The following is a 17,338-nucleotide window of genomic DNA, read 5'->3' on the forward strand; positions in this document are numbered from 1 at the left end:
CAGTAATTTTTTAGGCGCACAACTTTCACAATATACGGCCTGTCTACTCCTCAAAAGTTGTTACTGGTGGTAGAACGTCTTGAGTCCGCAGGGGTAGGTAGGTACCACCACCCTGCCTATTTCTGCCGTAAAGCAGTAATGCGTTTGGTTTGAAGGGTGGGATAGCCATTGTAACTATACTGAGACCTCAAACTTATTTCTCAAGGTGGCTGGCGCATTTACGTTGTAAATGTCTATGGGCTTAACACCAGAGAGGCCGTAAGCTCGTTCACTCATCTAAGCAATAAATTAAAAAAGGATAGCCCCATTAACCGTTACAAAAACCCCTTCATAAAACATTGTTGTACTATTTAAATGTCTTCCCACAGTGCTATTGAGAGTACGAGGTCATCCTTTCAGAACGAGACAGAGGGGTTCACGGTATTGTGATGTGCGCTCCCGTGTGCCGTCTCATTGTGCTCAATATGCACGTGCATACTGAAGGTCTTTTTTCTGATTAAATACAGGGTCTCGCTAAATCCAAAACAGCTTAAGCGTCTATGACGAGAACGATTTAAATAGTTACCAAACCTATTACCTATGAAATCGTCGTGGCCTAAAGGATAAGACGCTCGGTGCATTCGTATCTAGCGATGCAACGGTTTTCGAATCCCGCAGGCGGGTACCAATTTTTCTAATGAAATACAATTGAATTTCTAATGAAATTAACAAATGTTTACGATTGACTTCCGCGGTGAAGAAATAACATCGTGTAATAAAAATGAAACCCGCAAAATTATAATTTGCGTAATTACTGGTGGTAGGAACTCTTGTGAGTCCGCACGGGTAGGTACCACCCCTGTCTATTTCTGCCGTGAAGCAGTAATGGGTTTCGGTTTGAAGGGTAGGGCAGCCGTTGTAGCTATATTGAGCCCTTAGAACTTACATCTCAAGGTGGGTAGCGCATTTACATTGTAAATGTCTATGGGCTCCAGTAACCGCTTAACACCAGACAGGATGTGAGCTCTTGCCTGCCTCTAGTGTTTCGCATTATTCCTGTACCGCCCATTTTATTCCTGCAAGCTGGTCCAAAGCGCTCGCGCAGTGTCTCAACTGCGCCCTTGGCATTGATGATGTCCTTGGCTTTCGGACCACTTACCATCAGGCCATTTGCCTATAGGCAATACAAATCTACATGAACCGTGTTCACGAACAACTTCCACGCTGAAGGATTATCATCATGTATGAAAAGTCAACTCGCCAAATTGCAGTGATTTGATACAAGTGGAACCATATTTCACAAACACATTATTTCACGTGTTATTCCAAATCGACCATTGATAGTTCGAACTCGTGTCCATTGCGGCACAGTATCTGATTAACATGAAGTCGTGAAAGTGTGTAAAATTGTTACGCCGGTAAGAGTAACGCCATCTATCGCCAAATAACCGAAGCGAATACCAAAAGATCTATTAACATCTAGAGCACTCGGGAAATACAAAGCCATCTATTGTCAGATAGCGGAAACACACTTCGAAAATACTCGACTTGTGAGGAATGTTCTCAATAATTCTAGATATGTCGGTATCTACTATAAAAGAGTTGCAGAGATGGCACGCAGTCAGTTAGTAATCGGAACTACTCGAAGCAAAACAGCGAACGGATCACCTGAAGCGAAACGGAAGAAGTGAATTGAGAATTTTAAAGTGTTTGTGAAGTGTATATTGGAGTGTTGTAGGTGAAATAAAAGAGAACTGTTCAAGTCGACAATTCGTGTAATACTGTTATAATTTAGTGTGTGCAGTCACAAATATAAGGTTAGACGAGCTGCACACTACAAGTGTTTTAATTGTTCTAAGTGCTAATACAGTTTTAATTTCTACTTTGGTGGAAATTTTATTTAACCTGAACCCCAGCGCGTAACAAAACGAAAAGCAGTATGAAACATAAACGTCTTGTCCACATATTTTTTCATTGTCATCCGATTCTAAGAGCTATATTCAAAATTTCAGCCTCTAACTCACGAAGATGTTCAAGTAACCTCGTTACATTAGAACAGACTTATTATTACGTAGATGAAAGCGAGATAACGAGAGTGGTTAGTAGGTACTTTTCAGTACGCATGGAATCAGGCAGTCTACCATTTACATCGGAACTTCCGATTGTGTCGCTGGAAACATAGGCCGAAAGTGTTTTGACTGCGTGGGACAACATTAGCACTACCCCATATGTTTCCGCGGGTTTCATATAGCACGTTAATGAAGATGGGATAACCGCTTTAAATTGGACAGAGACTTCGACATTACATCTGTGGTTTTTTTTTATTCCTTAGATGAATGGACGATGGCGTTAAGTGGTTACTGGAGCCCATAGATATCTACAACGTAAATGCGCCACCCACCTTCAGATATTACTTCTAAGGTCTCAGTATAGTTATAACGGCTGCCCCACCCTTCAAACCGAAACGCATTACTGCTTCACGGTAGAAACAGGCAGGGTGGTGGTACCTACCCAGGCGTACTCACAAGAGGTCCTACCAGCAGTAATACCGTCATTCACTTTGTTACGTCTATGGGCTCCGGTAACCACTTAAAATCATGTGAGCGGCGGGGTCATCCACGCTACAGCGCAATCTATACATACATATAAATAAAATTAGAGTATCTGTTTGTAATATTGAAATAACCGCTTTTTACTACATGCATATGAATATATCTACGGTAATACACCAAAATAACATTTTTTACAATTTTTGTTTGTCTGTCTGTTTGTTCCGGCTAATCTCTGGAACGGCTGTACCGATTTTGATGAGCCTTTCACTAATAGGTAGCTGATGATATAAGAAGTAACTTAGGCTACTTTTTTTAGACTAGCTTCGCCCCGCGGCGTCACCCGCAGTTATTGTCGTACCGCGCGCAACATGGCGGGACTCGCCTATCAATAATAAAATTTAATGTTTCCGAAATGAAGCGAGAGCGGTTCGCTAGTAAAAAATAAAAATGGCGACTACTTATACGGGTGCTCAATAGATCCTGTCGCCGGTAGGAATGGTCCGATAGATTGCGCGACCTATGTGTGCTCGTAATCATCTATATAAAAGTGAATCTGCCTAATGTATGTACGCGCATAACTTCAGAACGCCGGCAACAAATTGGATAATTCTTTTTTGTTGTGTTTGTAATTGAAAAAAATATTTTAAAAAATGCGCCGAAAATTAGAAAATTTAAGAAAACATATGTAACCACCATATTACATTTTTTAATGTAACATTATGGCGTTTGACATAACATAGACAGAATGCATGCTGCAAATATCAGATTTGTATAAAAGAAAATTCAACAAAATCAATAGTATATTTTAGTTCACGAAGCGAAGTAAGGGCTGGTTGCTGGTTAGTAAATAAATTAAAATAATTCTGGCTCTTTTTTTAAATTCCAATTTATTTTCCTAATATTTTTAGACACACATTTATCAACACGTATCACTTAATTACTAACGCTAAAAACATTACATCTTACATTATTTTAGTCTTCAATGGACGGTTGCGTTTACCCTAATAATAATATAAATATTGCCATTAACAAGAAAAAAATTGAGATTCAATATTGCTTAATATCGATATTAGACTTTTGTTTTAAAAATTCATTAATTTCTGCTTGGCAGGAAATAGTACGTAGGCAATCCATAGAGCAGGAATGTGTGGAACGGTGGTACTTACCCGAGTCGGGCCACTCTGTACTTTCACAGTTAAAAAAATACATAATATCGTTCATATCAATTTTCGAAATCATGACAAAATAACACAAGACACAATAACGCCAGCGGTAGGCAGCGGCTTGGCTCTGCCCCTGGCATTGCTGAAGTCCATGGGCGACGGTAACCACTCACCATCAGATGGGCCGTATGCTCGTCTGCCTACAAGGGCAATAAAAAAATAAAAATAATACCGCGAGCGAATTTTCTATTATTTTTTTTAAGAACACCACGTAATGATAATATTATAACTGACGAACGGGTCAATGTCCTCACACGGATGTTGACAGACAGCCAACGGTTTATTATCCATTGCTGTTTCAAATTTAATAATTGTCTCTAACATGTTGTAGACAGGTAAGATAAAACATTCAAAAACACAAATAAGTACAAAATATAATAGTAAAACAAATTGTGGGAATGTCTATTTTGTATATAAAAATAAAAGTCAGCCTTGTGTAATCACCCTAAGTTTGTTACTAAATGAACACGAACTATTACTATTACTTACATCTCTTCACGCGCGGTCAAACGACCCAGAACGAAATCAAGTTTTTATTTTTGAAATGAATCACAAAAAAATTGTATTGAGGAGCTAAAAACATAAATATTAATGTCGTAAAATTAACAAGTACCCACATTTAATGTCTATTCAGTAAATGAGAAATATTTTAGATGCTCCGTGGTTTTGAACTTTTTTTTTATTAATTATTTTTATAATAATTAAGAGGGCGCTGCGTCGGCGCGAGTCGAACTCGATAACATTTATGTGTTACCTTTACGCTACAAGTTATGAATATTTTACGTGTTAAATTACGACATTTTACTAAATAATATGATTGATATCTTGAATCATGTCCACAAATGCCAATTATACAAAAAAATATGCTTAAAATTAATAAATCAGAATATATTTCTAGATACGAAATAAGGCCTTTAGCACAATTTCTTTTTTTTCCAATTTTAATTACTATATTTAGTATTTATTTTTTTATGAATCACAAGACTATTTTTTCTGTAAATGCAATAAATCTAAATTTATAAGTTATCGTTCTAGTGAGTCTTAGTAATTATTTAAGATTAAAACACACAAAAGGCACTGTATACGGGGTGTACAATGATCGTTCCTGAAAGCGAATACGAAATGCAATAAAAAAACAAACGATAAATGCATTAGCTCGTGTTTTTTTTTTTTTATAACAACGAGAGGCAAACGAGCAAGACGGGTCACCTGATGGTAAGTGATTCACCGCCGCCCACGGTCACCAGCGTTTACGCCAGTGCGTTGCCTACCCTTCAGGTAAGAATATGCTCTTTCGTCCTTTCGTCCTAATCAAGCGTGGCGCGGGTCCCGCGTGCTCGGAGCGCGGCGGCGGCCGACTGTCGGCTTCGCTTTACATTGCGCGTCCAGAAAATTCGGGGAACATTTATAATTAACTAGCTTTTGTCCGCGACTTCGTCCACGTGAAATAGTTCACAAATAATGCTTTATTTTAGAACAAATTTGGTCAGCATAAAAAACGTTATAGTGAGTCAACCTTAACATATAGACAAGCTGTCGCGGACTTTTTTTAGCTCTTTTGAAGAGGAACAGTTCTGTCATACATTATTTTAGCAAAACTTTAATCGTTTCTGCAGTGCACGCAGTGGAAACTCTCAAAAGGGAAAACCCCGATTTTGAAACATTCTTTATTGGTGCTCCGCTTGTATTTGTCTTAGCGTGATGTTATATAGCCTATAGCCTTCCTCAATAAATGAGCTATCTAACACTGAAAGAATTTTTCTAATCGGACCAGTAGTTCCTGAGCGCGTTCAAACAAACAAACTCTTCAGCTTTATAATATTAGTATAGATTTAGTAAATGCATCATCTCTGTATACGACAGCAATTCATTCCTATTTCAGTTTCACAAGCGATCCTCTTACACCCGGTATCTTCTTAAATTCTAATCCAATTGATTTGTATAAAATTCAGTTATAAATGGACGGACACACTTTTTCTATATTACAACTAGATTATACAAATCCGAATAGAGAAAATTAATTTTCATATGAAGCTGAATAATCGCCAGATTCAAACCCGAGATTCGAGGTTTAATTTTCAGTTTCTTTAAAACAATATCTATTGAATAAGGCCTTAGTCCAGACCGGCAAGATAGGTCCGACTTAAGTATGGCCCAAGTGAGATTGGTCTGCTCGATGTGGCTAAATTATTCCAGCATAAGCTCGAAGTGAACGACCCCTAGCTTCTCCCGGCGGTCGTACCTGATGTTCTTGGCCCAGGCGCGACACTCGATGTTCAGTATTATGCCAGCTGAAAGAAAGTTTTAAGTTTTTTTTCAGAATGCCAATGCACGGTATCATGACTGGTCGAAATTCCAACTGCACATATTATTTATCGGCTGTCCCAGTAATGCAGCCGCTGATATAGCCTCTCAAGGCTATCAGCTTAGGTAGGAAAAAAAAAAAAGTAATGCAGTAATGCCGATTGGTGATAGCAGTTTGCTGCCCATTCTCCTGCGAATCCATCAGTCGCTTTACGACACCCTCGGGAAGAGATTGGAGATGCTATTCTAGCCCGACACCACTCGGCCACAAGACACATCAAAGTTAACTTACTTTTAGGAGATTGAAGATGTATGGCCACGAGCGGACTCAAATATCCCTCCGCGTTTTCATAGGGATAGAAATATCCCGGGAAACCAGGGTAAGGCAGGTAGCTGATGGGGCCCAACATCTCCCTGTCGGCCGGGGTCTCGCCTTGGCACGACACCCACACCATGTTGGCCTGTGGACCAATCGTTCAGTTTGATGCTTTGCACGAGTACACGTGACAAGGACCTATGTAAAGTCCCTCGGTGCAATACTAACATAGTCCCAGTTGTTTGCAGTGGCGTTCGTGATGTAGGAGACCAGGTCGTCGGGCATGTCGCTCGGGAGGCTCGCCAGGTCGTCGAAGAACTCGGGTCGCCAGCCGTAGATCCTGCAACATTCCGCGTGCGCTCTGAGCACAGTGCCAGTATGGAACGACAACGGCGGTATTGATGTCATGATGTCATTAGACCGCGGGGGTCCAGAGGTGCATTGTAGTCTACTGGTGGAAGGACGTATTGTGGGCCGGCACGAGTGAGGAACACCATGCCGCATCAATCCCGAGTTCCGGTTTGAAGGGTGGGGCAGCTAAAACACGAGTGGAGCTTGGCCTCACGTCCCAAAGTGGTTGGTGGAATTTACTTTATGATGGACTAAATTAGACCATTGATACCAAGTGCAGTGTCGGATAAGCGCTTTTTCTTCGAGTATTATACAAGCACTTTTAGTTCATGAAGCAGCGTTAACTTGCACTGGTAGGCGGCAACAGATTTTTTATTTTATTGCTCAGATGGGTGGACGAGCTCACCGCCCACCTGGTGTGTGGTTAGCGGATCGCATAGAGATCTACAACGTAAATACGCCACCCACCTTGAGATATAAGTTCTAAGGTCTCAGGTGTAGTTACAAAGGCTACCCCACCCTTCAAGCCGAAACGCATTACTGTTTCACGGCAGAAATAGGCGGGGTGTTGGTAGCTATCCGTGTGGAGTCACAAGAGGTCCTACCACCAGTAAAAAGTGTCTGTCTAAACAGTGTCTCTGTCGCGAAGCTGTCACGTGTTCCGGTGCTCACCAGCTACTAATTCGCTCTGTCTACTTCTCCGCAGCTAATCAATCGCGATATTCTGTCTGAACGGTAGAATCGTCTTGGTTATTAACTACTAAGAACCAACCTAGATATTTCTAGTTTTCGTTGTTAATCCATCCATTTAGTGCAAAATAACTTAGTAAAAATGCAACTGAAACCTCATTTGGTTGTGGGAAGATACTTTTATACCGTGTGACGCCTGTGTACTCAAGGAACCACTTAACATGTATTGGGGCGTGATCTGATCCCTCGATCCCTCTCTCTCTCTCTCTCTCTCTCTCTCATTAAACAGGATTCTCAACAATGAACAGAGTGCTTTTAAAATAAATTACCTATTAAGCTTCAGGAAGATGCAAGGTGAAGACTTGTGGAAGGAGAAGTGATTCTCTTCAATGCAAGGATCCCAGCTTCGGATGTCTACGTCACAGACCTTGCCAGGGGGAGGTGGATTCCTAAAGTCACAGTTGAAAATATTCTGACCCGTGCCTGCCGTCTGTCCCTTCTTCTTGTATACTAAAATTTGAAATTCATGGATCAATTTGAAATTGTACCGCAAGGCATGCTGTAAACTTTATGTAAAATCATAAAATTTACAGTTTATCTAATTATATATATTTATCTATTAACAAAAGATTTAACAAAAGTCCACTGCTGGACAAGGGCTTCCATCAAGGCTTGCCACAATAACAATCCCATGATGCCTGCAGCTAGTTGTGAAAGGCCTACCCACACATATCTATACTAATATATAAATCTACAGTGATTTTTACGGATGTTCCATTATAACTACTGAACCATGCATCTGATTTACTTGAAACTTGGTATCCATGTAGAAAATACATGTACTTAATGGATAGCCTAATATTTATATGAGTGTTGGACTCCCTACACCAGTTACGAGACGTTAATGACGAGAATCTTTGTGGGGGTGAGAAATAATAATGTTAATTGTAAATGCCCAGCGAAGTAGACGGATAGCTAGTCTTCTAATATACATCTACATCTTCTATTTTAGATCTAGTATTATGGTCAATTATCTGGACATACAGAATTCGCTGTTAGGTTCTATAGATAATAAATAAAAATTAAAAAAAAATATTGATCGTACCTGACAAGAAATCAATCAGCTGGTCTTCCCAAAATTTATAGCTTTCATATCCTGTTCCCTTGTAATATATTAGTGTACTCCTTACATCAGCGGGAAGGGGTCGGAAGCCCAAGCCTGGACTTGTACCAATCACACTGTACTCCTGTTGGAGACGAGGTACTCGGGGGTTAATGAACTGTTGCAGGAATGTCACCATGCAGATTGCAAACAGAGCTATGAGTGCTGCATAGAATATCGTATAGAAGACCAAGATCTTAGCTGTGGAAAATAGCGTATTAATTGTACTTCTAATATATTTAATTCTGTATATTTAACCTAAGCATAGATAGAGATAATGTCATGCCTATTTTCTACTAAATATTTGTTTAACTATTTATTTCTTTGTTCCTTTCAAATGACTATTTGAAGGGCACTAAAATTGAGGGCATTAAAATTGAGTAAAATGTTTTTTCAAATTACACATTAATTGTATTGTTTTCAATTACATCACATGTGTAGTTTCTAGTTTAAAATTTGAAATTTGTACTGGACAGTCTATTTTAGTCCATTTTCTAATACCCAACAATAATAGGCAACACATAACAACTATAACATAGTTTATTCATTTTTATTTTTATTTTATTAATATTAATATATATGAAAAGATGTATATCCATGATTTCAGTACTATAAGAGTTGTGTTTATTGAATGCATTTTACTTAACGTATTTTCATTGCCAATCGCACTTAAAAAATCAACTCCAATCTAGCATCTTTTTTTTTTTTTTTCCAGCCGGGGCTGAACCACCTACGAGGTCCCCGCGCCTAGGGGGCGCGCGGGGTATGTGAGACTCAACGATCTGCAGGTGTTGAGAGCAGATCGCGGGCTCAAGGATTTTAGGGCCCACCCACTAACGACTCCCCTGCACTCTTACACCCGACGTCCGATCTCCGTCCGGGTCAGAACCCGGTGAGAGTAGGGGGGTTGAACTAACACTCACAACTATATTTTATTACATAAGACATACTATCCTACAGCTCAAACGATGATGACTCTTTCTCATAAACGTCGAATACCTAGGGCATATCAAAGATACTGATACTAAAAGCAATGAATTCTAGTTTGAAAATTAAGATTAAAAATAATACAACTATATACATCAGCAAAGAATTTGCTGTCAGATTTTGTGTTACTAGTTCAGTTTTAAATGACTGCCTATCTTGAAACTTGAGCATTAAATTGGCAATTGTTTTTTTTTTTTTTTTTTTTTTTATGATTGAAAGTTTACTGGTGGCCCGAAGGCCTTTCCAGTTTCACCAGGACAGGTGGGCGAGCAAAGGCTCAGCCAAGAGGGGTGGGATTTGCTAACAACTGCCCGAGCGCCTCCGAAGGAGACCTAACAACTCAAGAGCAATTGTTTCGCGAATGAATCTACCACCGGATCGGAATCGCGACCCGCTGAGAAGATCCGGCGAGAAACTCAGCGGGCTGATGCATGGGTTAGGTTGCACGTCGACCTCTTTGTCGAGTTCGACGAGTACGGGTACCGGGGTCCCTAAGCCTGCCCCTAGTATTAGAGCTGAAGGCATCTAATGCAAAGGTTATTGGATCTGATGGATCCGTAAGGACGTGTCTAGGGCGTCGACGGTGACTGGCTCCTGCATGATCAGGATTCGGAGAGTAGTCAGCGGCGGCAACGATAAGGCGATTATCATGACGCATAGCCTTATCGAAGTATCGTTCCGACGCTGACTTCATGTATTTCCGAATTGATTCGAGGCCCAGGTCGTCGTGTAGGTCAACGTTCCTCACGAACCACGGAGCGCCGACAGCTAACCTGCAAAAGCGGGATTGTAGGGATTGGAGGGTGTCTATGTGTGTGCGGGCCGCGTGAGCGAACACCACACTCGCGTAAGTCATGACGGGCCTTATGCAAGTTTTGTAAAGTGTCACCTTGTTCCGAAGGGACATTTTACTCCGCTTACAGATCATGGGGTAGAGTCTACCGAGAATAAACGCGGCACGGTCACGGACTGATTTTATATGCGGGCGGAATGTCATCGATGCATCCAGGGTAACGCCCAGGTACTTGACTTTCCTGGCCCAGGGTATGGGTTGTCTAAAGAGAGTAATCGGGGGTGTTGGCAATTGTATTGAAACAATGGCTACTGGAGAGGTACCTTAAATATTATGTACCTAAACTTAACAGCTGCCAGAGTATTATTGTACTACCAAACCAGACTGGACAGCACCGGAATACCCACAAAGCAATAATTTTCACTGATTATGTAAGCATGGTTTGAACCTTTCTGTCTTTGAAGAATGTTCAAAATAAGATGTACTTATTTTCTACTGGCCGTAGGACGTCTTAGGAATCCACACGGGTCGGTACCACAAACTTGCCTATTTCTGCCGTGAACCAATAATATGTGTCATTTGAGGGGTGGGGCAGCCATTGTAACTATACTGAGACCTTAGAACTTAGGTAAGTGGCAGCAGTTACGTTGTAGATGTCTATGCACTCCACTAACCACTTAACACCAGGTGGGCCGTGAGCTCGTCCATCCACCTAAGGCCTAAGCAATAAAAAAAGGGAAATCAATAACATCATAATATACACATTTTTGAGCAAAAAAACTACTAAAAAGTTGGTTTGAACAAATAAGGTTTCTAAAGAGGATTAAAGATTAGTTTCACTGTGTGGGCTTAAGTCACAAATCTATCAGAGCATAATAATCTTTAATTAATTAAATTAGTGACTGGAGGTCACCTTCCTTCTAGCCTATTTCTGTCAAATAAAAATTTATAATTTATAATTTGCTGGTAGGGCATTTTATGACCTTACCAGCCTGCCTATTTCTCCCATTAAGCAGTAATGTGTTTCGGTTTGAAGGGTAGGACAGCCATTATCCTGTAAAAAAGTGAGACAATTTGTGCCTAAAGAAGGGTAGCAGCACTGAAGTGGTTGACATCTATGGGATCTGGTGACCACTTGACACCAGATAGGCCATCAATACATCATAGTACCTACCTTAGCAATAAAAAATAATGTAATAATATCATATAAAACAGTCGAAGAGCAAAGAACTACCTACTCTTTTTGTATAGTAAATTAATAAAGGTACCTATTTTTTTGTTTGTTTTGTTGACCTGTGTGTTTTTTTGATGACCTGTTTCACTATAATTTTAGAGACTATGCCCTCTAGACAAACATGTTACCATCTTGAATGAAGAGGCTGGCTTGAGGAAGCCACAAGAGCTTGCACAAGTGGATGCCAAATATGTACCTGCCTATTTCTTTATGGGCTCACTACTATGGTTAGGTTCGGCGACATTTTTACATGGTTCAATTCCATTTGTAGTATACTGTAATTCAGTACGTTGGCCACTGAGTAAATCAACTATTATTACCAGTTGTGATTCAGTTTTACGGGTAGAACAGCATTGCAATAAAGACTACGATCTTGTGTCTCAAAGAAGTTGGTATCAATCATGCAATAAAAATAAATGCTTTTTATTGTATTAAGTTAAAGAATATGTACTACTAGTAAGTTAATAACAAAAGTGGCACTGCAGCTTACCCCAAATTTATTTTATTTTTCTGATCTCATAGTCTAGGTTTTGAAATTAGATAAAATTGTTCGTATTATACAACATAAAATATAGATTTTATGTTAAAAGTCATTTAATTTAAAACTCTTCAGCCACGCCCAACATGAAATAGTAACACAATATATCTGATCTTATAAGTCTTTTCTACACAATAACACAGTATATGAAACAAGCGATAATTCTTATATTAAAAATCGAATTTCATTAAATGTTAATGAATAAGTTTTTACTTACACCAGCTTTCAGGAGTGCGACCTAAAATAGTACCAGTCTCATCATTATGCAGAAAATCACTGAATTTGTGTTGAAAACTCTTTCGGGGCGGCTTGGTGTCCATTTGGAATTCTTCGAGCTTCGGATTTCTTAACATTTCATTTATTTTTTATTTCTTTACTTCTTGTAATCGAATGAAATCCATATAACTTATATAGACAAAACACTCACAACCTGCCCTGTAGAGCGTTATTTAAAATGAACTTAACTTTTTTTTAAAGGGATTTTATGACCTGGTAACTAAGACCCTTAGGTCAAAATAAACATAAGCTAACTGCCAACAACTATAGTGCTGTGACCATAGATATACCATAGTTAATACACTCGCTACAATGAGATTCGCTGAAAAGATCACGTCGTTTAAAAGTACAAATAGGTAGTGTTAATAACGATTGATTTCGTACTTGAGAAAGTCCACAGGTGTAAGCAATATATGACCTATTTTTGCGTCTAAGCACTCATGCATTTCGATATGAAAGGCAGCCGTTGTACAATACAATTACATCGTAAGATTAGTGATGGCATTCACGTTGAGATGTTTATGAATTCCGGGAACCACCTTAGAATTTTTGGTGGGAACGCGAGAAGTGAAGTTGTGTGATTTGTTTTATTTTGTCCATTTAGTGTTTCTTCAGGTTTACATGTGTAATAGCGGTGGTTTAATAACCGTTTAGTATCTGTGAAAGTGCATAAATTAGGGAAAATGAAACAAAGCCGCTGAACGTAACTTCTCGGGATCCTCCAAAAGCTCCACTGAAAAAGTTTGAGTAAATAATCACCATTTTACTAAGAATCTCATTTCATCTCATTTCATGATATTATTATGTTTCATATTAATCAACTTCATTTCATTTCATAAAATAATTTACATTCAAAAAAAGCTTTCTTTAAAATTAAAATAAGACTTCACCTAAAAGTCTTAGTTACCAGGTCTAAAAACCTTTATAAAAAAAACCTTGACATTAATCACAGATTAAAGACCTAAGCAACCATAGATGAAACCATGATGAAACACATAATATTTGAGTTAGGGATGCCCGAAATGCAATAAAGTATCGATATATATCGTATCGATATTTTTTGAAAATATCAATATCGATATATTTTTATTAAAAAATATCGATATATCGGTATGATTTGACAGAATATTCGTGCTAATCAATAGACATTATTTTTAATAAATCAAGAACTATTAAGAAATTTTAATTATTGATTACTCCAACCAATTTTTATCTGATACAGACATAAGAAAAACTCTTTAATTTATGTGCTCGGCTGTAAGCCGACTTCTGTTGTTGGGTATTGTGAGATTTACAGCAGATGCCACTCTCTCTGAGGAACCAAGGACGTAGGCGATATCAAATATTTTAGAACGATGTCGGAAAGGACTGGGGTAAAAAGGCGACAATCAAACCAGAATTTTGTTGGATTCTCTTTTCTAGGTATTAGAGGAAATTCTATAAGTTTTCATGAAATTTTATAAAATTTGATGAAACTTTATGAAATTTCATGAAACTTCATAACATTTTATGAACTTCAATTTCAGAAATTTCATGAAATTTCATGAAGTTTCATCAAATTTCATGAAATTTCATTAAAAAAAATATCCCGGGAACATATAAACGTTTGTTGGTCTGAAAAAAATATCGATTTTCATACCTTTTCGATACTTGGAATTTTATATCGATACATCGATGTATCGATGTATAAAAATTATAAAATATCGCTCAAAACTATCGATTAATTGAAAAAATAATATCGATATTTCGATGTATCGATATTTTTTCAACAAGCTTAATTTGAGTGCAACTAAGACCTAAGCACTTTGTAAGGCTTGTAAGATTGTGAAAAATTGAAAATGTGTAGCAATTTTATAAATTAGAAACATTGATGCAGCATTGTATTGCTGTATTTGTAAATAATTTATTACAAGTTGCATTTTATTCATTTTAAGTTGTTATTAGAGTGTACATAACATGGCTTCATTTCATAAAGTTATTGTGATCATTGGTTTTCTTTCGTTATTCCATACAGCTTTCTCAGCTACACAACGTAAGTGTGATTTAAATGTTAAATAATTGTTTTTTTTTTTGTAAATAGTGCTAATATAAACTTATGTTTGTCTTCTAGATCGATCATATTTGAGGATCACGTCACAAGAGTTTACCACGTTACCGTTGGATGTAAGTTCAGAATTTACCTTACTTTTTTGAAAGTTTTATATATATAATAATAATTTATTAAAAAAAGTTTATTGAAGGAAAAAAATTATAATGTGTTTCATGTTTTACCCTTTTTAGATTGTCATCCAAGCTGTGGTCAGTTTGTTTGCTGTCATGTGGGGAGTGTTGAATGTGGCGGGTAATCTTCGCGAAATACCAGCTGCTGCTGAATTAAATGCTATCAAATGGGAGACACAGAACAATCTTCCCTCATTTTATATCTTCAATCACAGAGGGAAGGCATTATCTTATGATTATGTTCCCACACCAACTAAAGCAGATCTAGAAAATCTAGAATGACTAAGAGTATAAAAAAATTAAAAATAGAATAATTCTGCACATTTTGCATTTGTTACATTTTAAAGATTGTTAAATTTTGCCATATCAAACAGATTGTTAATGATAATGATGTTATGTTATTTGGTAATATTACAAGTGACAGTTAAAGCAATTAGAAAAGTTGTATAATTGTTACTTACGAGAGCTATAAATTTAAGCATAATATTTATTTGAATTGTCATTAAACTACATAACTAAATTGGCAAAATTTTCATTAGTTTATTTAAAACAAATCTTGTATGATTGGTTTCAATTGGTTGGAGTGAAGTGTACTTTTACAGGTAGTTTGGGCAATTTAAGTGTTCCATCTATATTGTAAATAAAACCTATTATTTACTAAAAAATGATTTTATTATATCAATTATATTATATTAATAATTGTTTATTTTATAATTAAATCATAAAATAAACAATTATTAATAAATAAGATAATTTTCATATCAATATAAGGCCTTGTGGTCTTTTAAGCGGGTAAACAGTTATACATTTAGAATACTTTTCCAGAGTAGATAATTCACATTGGTCAATGACCATAACTTATTATCATAAATATCCATAGCAGCATTTATATCTGTTTAGGAAATTGTTACAATTATGAGTTGTTTGTGTAATAATGTTATTAAAATGGATAATATCTAATATTAAAACATTGTTACAATACAAGCAAAGTAGATTTGATCGAAATGTGTTTTGCTTTACAAACTTGCCACAAGCAACAGAATACCTTTGCATTAGTATCCTCCTCATATTGTGTCCAAATGAACAATAGAAAAAATTTATATATATAGCATGTTTTCTATTTCTTTGCAGGCCTGGCATTTATTTAAATCTGGTAGCTCAGACAACAGTCAAAGAATTTTAATAACATTTTAAGTCATCACAACGGTATCAAAGCCACTGCCTATTGTATAATATTGGAGTGTTTTGAGATACGAGCTGCCGAGCGAGCGATATTTTGCTTTCAGATATGAGCTATTTGATATCAAGCAAGCTTATGAAACAAACTTGTATCTCGAGGTACCACTGTATTTGGTGCAAATATTATGGAGCCTTGAACAAGCAGTGACCTGATCGTTATTTTGTTGAAATCAAAGTATTAAAAATAAGCACAAGGTGTGGTTTTTAAAAAGAAAATAAAAACCAGATTAAAATATTATTTTATATTAAACTTAACTTACATCTAGATAGTTTGTGTATGCAACAAGTTTAGCTTTAAATCTACAAAATATGTTCAGTTTTGTTATTAAACAATTTATATCTTGGTTGCTTTTTTATTATACATATTTAATGTATAAATGTAATAAAATGTATTAAATCTGGAATCCAACTTCTTTTCACGCACACTTTCAAGTTTTCTTCTTAAAAATACCAGACACCTGGCAAATATCCATACACAGAATTTTGGACACTGTAGGTCTGCTGCAGGTCCATGGGCTATCTTCTGCCTCCTCTGAATCCACCACCCCTACCTCCGCCGCCTCTTCCGAAACCACCGCCGCCGCCTCTACCGAAGCCTCCACCGCCACCTCTACCGAAGCCACCACCTCCTCCACGACCACCGCCTCCTCTGCCAAATCCACCGCCGCCGCCAAATCCACCTCCACCTCTGCCACCACGACCGCCTCGGCCTCCTCTACCACCTCCCGCGCCTCTCTTTGCGCCAGGCGGTTGTGGCAAAAATCTTTTCAAAGGTAGCAACTTCGCGGGATCAATGAAAAATTGCTGCCCTTCCTTGAAACTCTTCGCTTTGATATTTTCTCCTAATTTGACTGACACAAAGTAATCTCTTAAATTACCAAATATCTCGTCAATTTTGCCGATTTGTTCTTTGTTTTCGAGGAATATAGGCGCGTTGAAATACGGCACATCTTCAATGTCTACCTTGCAGACTAGATCGTCTTGAACGGTCCAACCATAATGTCCGAGCGGAATAACAGCCTCAGGCGGTCCAGCATCTTGGTAACGACCTCCGCCACCACCACCCCCTCGACCGCGGCCTCCGCCAAAACCACCACGGCCACCGCGCCCTCCGCCACCGCCTCGTCCGCCTCCGCCGCCATATCCACCACGACCTCCAAATCCACCACGTCCTCCACCGCCGCCTCCTCTACCGCGGAACGACATGTTTTAATTAACAATTACCTACCAATGTTATTATTTATAACCTCAAATTATGCGTATTGCCGCAATTCACACATGCACGAAGTTTTGACAAGAATGACAAGTTTATGAATGAAGGCATAGATAAATGAGATAAAAAAAAATTAAGGGATTTTATGACTCGGACTAAGACTTTTAGGTCAAGCCTTATTTTAATTTTTAATTTTATTTTTATGAAAAATGATAATAGGTATGAAGTGAAATGAAATAAGATGAGGTGATATGGTATGAA

At 37.9% G+C, this 17,338-nt stretch overlaps 3 protein-coding genes across 3 annotated transcripts; 1 reads left to right on the top strand and 2 right to left on the bottom strand.

Annotated features, from left to right (window-relative positions):
• Positions 1-3,399: 3,399 nt before the first annotated feature.
• On the bottom strand, positions 3,400-12,610 carry LOC114239363 (sodium/potassium-transporting ATPase subunit beta-2). The gene is made up of 6 exons (XM_028169524.2): positions 12,347-12,610; positions 8,521-8,778; positions 7,745-7,925; positions 6,603-6,714; positions 6,351-6,519; positions 3,400-6,045 (listed from the first exon to the last, which is right to left on the bottom strand). Exons 1-6 carry the CDS (start codon positions 12,480-12,482, stop codon positions 5,942-5,944), a joined length of 960 nt encoding a protein of 319 aa, XP_028025325.2. The 5' UTR covers positions 12,483-12,610; the 3' UTR covers positions 3,400-5,941.
• Positions 12,611-14,181: 1,571 nt separating this feature from the next.
• EMC5 (ER membrane protein complex subunit 5) lies at positions 14,182-15,290 on the top strand. The gene is made up of 3 exons (XM_028169624.2): positions 14,182-14,437; positions 14,516-14,568; positions 14,686-15,290. Exons 1-3 carry the CDS (start codon positions 14,362-14,364, stop codon positions 14,905-14,907), a joined length of 351 nt encoding a protein of 116 aa, XP_028025425.1. The 5' UTR covers positions 14,182-14,361; the 3' UTR covers positions 14,908-15,290.
• Positions 15,291-16,091: 801 nt separating this feature from the next.
• On the bottom strand, positions 16,092-17,174 carry Gar1 (Gar1 ribonucleoprotein). The gene has a single exon (XM_028169623.2). It carries the CDS (start codon positions 17,068-17,070, stop codon positions 16,381-16,383), a length of 690 nt encoding a protein of 229 aa, XP_028025424.2. The 5' UTR covers positions 17,071-17,174; the 3' UTR covers positions 16,092-16,380.
• Between the last annotated feature and the right edge of the window lie 164 nt (positions 17,175-17,338).

Source organism: Bombyx mandarina, chromosome 04 (assembly GCF_030267445.1).
Source record: "Bombyx mandarina strain Sakado chromosome 04, ASM3026744v2".
In the NCBI taxonomy this organism is placed as follows: Eukaryota; Metazoa; Arthropoda; class Insecta; order Lepidoptera; family Bombycidae; genus Bombyx; species Bombyx mandarina.

Coding starts and splice junctions, on each gene's coding strand:
- LOC114239363 (XM_028169524.2), bottom strand. CDS start 12,482: ATGTTAAGAAATCCGAAGCTCGAAGAATTCCAAATGGACACCAAGCCG. Junction 8,779..12,346: donor TCGCACTCCTGAAAGCTGGT/GTAAGTAAAAAC, acceptor TATTTTCCACAG/CTAAGATCTTGGTCTTCTAT. Junction 7,926..8,520: donor GCTGATTGATTTCTTGTCAG/GTACGATCAATA, acceptor TTCAAATTTTAG/TATACAAGAAGAAGGGACAG.
- EMC5 (XM_028169624.2), top strand. CDS start 14,362: ATGGCTTCATTTCATAAAGTTATTGTGATCATTGGTTTTCTTTCGTTA. Junction 14,438..14,515: donor AGCTTTCTCAGCTACACAAC/GTAAGTGTGATT, acceptor TTTGTCTTCTAG/ATCGATCATATTTGAGGATC. Junction 14,569..14,685: donor TTACCACGTTACCGTTGGAT/GTAAGTTCAGAA, acceptor TACCCTTTTTAG/ATTGTCATCCAAGCTGTGGT.
- Gar1 (XM_028169623.2), bottom strand. CDS start 17,070: ATGTCGTTCCGCGGTAGAGGAGGCGGCGGTGGAGGACGTGGTGGATTT.